Source organism: Gekko japonicus, unplaced genomic scaffold, assembly GCF_001447785.1.
Source record: "Gekko japonicus isolate JY-2015 unplaced genomic scaffold, Gekko_japonicus_V1.1 scaffold1133, whole genome shotgun sequence".
Taxonomy (NCBI): Eukaryota; Metazoa; Chordata; class Lepidosauria; order Squamata; family Gekkonidae; genus Gekko; species Gekko japonicus.
This window is the reverse complement of record NW_015162514.1, coordinates 546,829-551,612: the sequence shown is the minus strand read 5'-3', so window position 1 is coordinate 551,612 and position 4,784 is coordinate 546,829. Positions and strand designations below refer to the sequence as shown.

Here is a 4,784-nt window from a genome sequence, read left to right as displayed (position 1 = left end):
AACTGCTCCTTTCCCTCCCCATTGTTAAGTTTCCTCTCCACAAAAGGGCTGTGCTGCCTTAATCATTACAGTTGGTATTTTTGTGCTTTTTTAATCATATTTTTTCTTTATTTTAAACACACAAATATAGACATACATAAACATACAAACACTAATGAGGGGGCAATTCTGATTCCAAAGATTTAACACGCTTATGCCGAATTTGTAATACCTTTATATAGACCATCTCATAGGTTTAAAGTCTTTTTTGCGCATATGTAAAGTTATATTTTCAATGTTCTCCAAAAATAATTTTTAGTTGACTGTATTGCTTAAATTAGTATAGTTCTCAAACCAAATATAAAATCTTGACCATGTATTTTCGAATGTACTTTCCGGTTGATTTTTCAACAATAAGGTCAATTTATCCATTTCTGCTGTTTCCAAAATTTTGTTAATTTCTCCTCTGGATGGTGTTTCTGCTCTTCTCCAATATTTAGCATATAATATTCTAGCAGAGGTAATCAAATACAATATCAGGAATTTCCCCCCCACATTTTAATGCTTTTTTAACAGGTATATATGCAAACCAGCATAAGAGATAAAAAATCTCATAAACCGGTCAGGATGATCTCTCTCTCACTTTCCCCAACTTCTCCCAGCCCCTCCCCCTATTTTTTGCCTGAGGACTGCCCCCACCTATTTCTTCCAACTGTAAAGTGGGGGGAAGGGGGAGAGACTGGAAAAAACTCAAAATATTTTCTTGTTAGGAATAAAATCCTTAAAACATGGTTTCACTAATTAAATATGTGAAGTTATTTTTACATAAAAACAATCTACAGCAGTAGACAATAACACCTATATTTACGAGAAATATACAATGCACGCATATTGTTTAAATGCAAGTAATTTTTTCTATAATGTATATAAATGAACTTATATTGATATGAGAAGTTCAGTGTTATAAAGTTTAAACTGATATCTAAATATGCTGGTAATTCTATTGTGACAGCATAACAGCATCCAAATAATTACTTTGTGTTTTGTATTCTCAACTTTTATCCCCCCCCCCCACATTGCAGATGGTAGTCATTGGAATCGATATGCTAAGGTTGCATGAATCACACAGTGGGTGTAGCACTCTCATATGTGATATATTCTGAATTCTGTTTGAGGAAAACTAAGACACTTTCACTTAATAAACAGTCCAAAAGTAGAACGTTGTATGCTAAGTTATAAAATGTTGCACTTTATGTTGTTAAAGTAGTAAGAAAAGTTTGTATTTGAGGAGTACTGCATCACATCAAGGTCCATCTGGCCACCAGCATGTGGATTCTAACAGTGGCCGGAAGTGATAACAACAGCCTTCCACAGTTTAGCACTTAGCCACTGATGTTTCGTGGTACAATGCTTCCAAATGTGGAAATTCCAAAACAGTGGCTAAAACAAAAATTGAAAGACCATGTAATGGATCTCTCTTGTGCAGCACCACATTTCTGACAGGATCAAAACAGAGACTGCCAGCCCCACTGTGCTTCTGAAAATGGAGACTCCCCTCTCTCTTTTCACAGCTAACAGCTACTGATATCCTTCTACCTCCACAAAGTTCTCAAATCTTTTCTAAGAATTGCCTTGCTGGGAAGTCCCAGCTAGACAATAATCCCATTTTTACTGGTGGTAAACCAGATGCCTCTGGGAAGTCAAAAAGCAGGGCACGAATCATCATAGGCATATCTCTATACATGGAGGTCCCATTCTGAATCCTCTTGGCCAATAAGCCTTGTCGCATTAGACCAAAGGTCTCTCTGGTTTCCAATTTACTGTTATTGCTGAAATTGTGTGGTAGGTAATATTCCATTTTTAAAATTTGTTATGGAAGCCATATTGAGCTTAAGTACAGGTGGGAAGACATATTTTAAAAATGAAATTGGGCATATACTATTAAAATAGCCTTCAAAAAGCTTAGGGAGATATCCCACCCACACACACTGAATTTTGCCACAGGCTCCCCAAAGACAGCTGCAGGAAAATAAAAATAACAGGGAAGTTTTAATTTCATTGCCTGCCCCCTCACTCCACTGCTGACAGAAGAGCCAAAAGCCACATTCCATCTGGAGCTGTTTTTCTTGTATTGTTTGTAAGCTGCCCTAGGATAATTTGATTTAAAGATGGGATAAAAGTCTTTCAAATGAAAAGGAGAAGCCCAGCAGTTGGAAATTCACATGCAAATTTAAACTGATCAAACTTGCATTCAATAGGTCTGGGGGTGGCTTAACTCTGATTGACAATTTTGGCTAATTCAATCACAGGGGGAGTTGTCCTAAATTATTAGACCCCTTTTTTAAACTGGCTCTCTTGCTTACCATCAGGGCATGGCATGTAACTTAACCCATGTCTTGGAATGCCTAGCCTTTCTGGCATCTCTTTGTAACACGCTCCCCCTGATACTTCCCAGTGAGAGCCTTCCTTCGTTCATCTGATGAAGTCAACTCTGCCTCACAAGAGCACACGACACAAGGCATTTGTTATTCTGATCCTTTGCCGCTGCTGAAACTCTTGCCACTTTAACAATATTCCTGATTTTTCAGTGTTGTAATTTTACTGGTTTGTGAGATTCCTTGGATTTTTTTTCATGGAAAGGCAGGACAGAAAAAAACCCTTTTGTATTATATGTATTTTTATTAGAGATCACTGTGGATATTCATCCTATATCTCCTATATCCTATATGTTGTCTCTACCCTGCCAGTCAACCAAAATCCTCCTTCTTCTCTGTGCATGTGCGTGCACACACACACACATGAATGAATTTGACAGGGGTATTACAATATCAATACACATAGAGATCATCAGAAGTCATCTATGGACAACTTCAGTCAGACAGCAGGGCACTAACAAAATAGACATTTTCATTATTTACTTCTGTTTCCACCCCCAAATCAAAGTTTCCCAAACAGTTTCTGAATGAACAGAAAGTAAAAAAAAATATATGAAAATATTCCATATTCATACCTGCCAACAGGAAGGACAAAACACCCTTACCCTGTGGTGTGTGTGTGGGGAATTTGAATTTCCTGCAATGTGCAGGGGGTCAGACTAGATGACTCTGGGGATTCCCTTCCAACTATATGATCCTACTATTGTTTCACATCCCCAGCACTCGTGGTGGGAAGTGCCGTCAAGCGGCAGCCGATTCATGGCGACCCTGTATACGGTGTCCAAGTCCAGAGATTCCCCGGAGTGGTTTGCCATCGCCTGCCCCAGCGCAGCGACCCCGGCCTTCCTTGGCGGTCTCCCATCTAACCCCTACCCAAGACCCACGCAACATTCCCTCTAAGCACTGGATTCCTGTAAGCAAAAATTCGAATCTGTGAGCTCCTGGCATTAAAGTTGTGAGCAAGCAATTTGGCTGCTGCATAGATTAGTCGGCTCTGGAGCCCTCCTTCCTGAGCAGAGACAAAAATGTGTGAGCCGGAGGCAAAAAAAACTGTGAGCCAGCTCACGCTAAATCAGCTTAGAGGGAACACTGGTCCCACCTTGCTTAGCTTCCGAGATCAGGCCAGCCTGGGCAAACCGCAGGGCCTGCAAGACGGAGCTCTTCCACCAGGTTTCCGGTCGAGGCGGCGGGGAGGGGCGGCACATCAATCCGATAAATCAGTCAACAAACAAGATAAATCGGATAAATAAGTCCCGCTAACCCACCCAGCAGGAGACCCTCGTCCCGTATTTTTCCCTTCGCGTCTCCGGCATTTATTGTTTCAATCCGCCGTTTCCGCCCAGGAGCTCATGGCGGCGGTCCCGGCTCTCCCCCTTCCTCCGGCGAGAGCAGGCCCCCGACTCCGTCCACAGACACACACCCCCGCGGCTTTGCCTCTCCGCGGCCCTTTCCCGCGCCCTTCCCCCTCCGCCCGGGCCGAGTCTCCCGCCGAGGCCTTTCCTCTCCCCCCTCCCCCTCCCGCGGCCTACCTGAGGAAGCCGGAGCAGAATGCCGGCGGCCTGGATGAGCTCGCAGCCGGTGATGCGGAGCTGCCCTTCGGTCTCGGCCTCCAGGCCGCTGCCCATGGAAGGCGTGAAGCGGAGCGCGTCGTCCGAGAGGAGGCAGTTCTCCAGCGTGATCAGCACCCCCGAGTACAGGCGGTCGCCGATCCGGACGGCGCCCGGAGGGGGCGGCTGAGGGGGGACCAGGAGGCCGCCGGAGGGGAAGGACGACGACGGACCCGGGCCGGGCGGCATCCCCGGGCCGAGCCCCGCCAGGGCTGCTGCCGCTGCCGCCGCCGCTACCCCTCCTCCGCCACCTCCTCCCGCCGCCGCCATTATCGCCGCCGCCATCTTGTCTCGACGACGACGTCGCGGATTCACCTCACACACGGACGGACTGAATCGCCTCGTCCTTTATGCCCTCCCCCTCGCTTCCGCCCTCTCGTCGCTCCTCTTCCTCGCCATTGGCTGCCCGCAACTGGCCGCCGCGTTCCCATTGGACGCGGGGGTTCCTCATTGTGACGCAGCGGCCAGGAATTTGATTTCCCCCCCTCCCCCCCTCCGAAACTAGGCGAGGCGGGTGAGAGGGTTAGTCAAGGGGAATGACGAGAGCTCCCAGCGTCCACCGCGCGTACCCACTAACGGCCGCCTACGAAAGGCCTGTTTCCCCCCCCTCTCACGACGTTGGGCTGTACCACGTTCTATTATAGGGGTGGTTTGTGCCATCCAGAGGCCTTCACACATCTCCCCATATCCGTCCACATATAAAATTAACATACTACAGAGAAGTCGAACCCGCAACGCTTCTCCCTATCATGCTAATTTCCTG

At 46.3% G+C, this 4,784-nt stretch overlaps 1 protein-coding gene across 4 annotated transcripts in view; it reads right to left on the bottom strand.

The window, feature by feature from the left end:
- The window catches only part of CCNL2 (cyclin L2), an 11,697-nt gene extending 7,328 nt beyond the window's left edge, over window positions 1–4,369 (bottom strand). For all 4 annotated transcript variants that reach the window (XR_001482359.1, XR_001482358.1, XM_015406199.1 and 1 more), the window contains exon 1: window positions 3,944–4,369. Coding sequence is in view for 2 of the 4 variants with exons in the window: in XM_015406199.1 (XP_015261685.1) it covers window positions 3,944–4,306 (363 nt within the window). In the remaining 2 variants the exon portion in view is untranslated. The remainder of the gene's footprint in view (window positions 1–3,943) is intronic.
- Window positions 4,370–4,784: the final 415 nt, after the last annotated feature.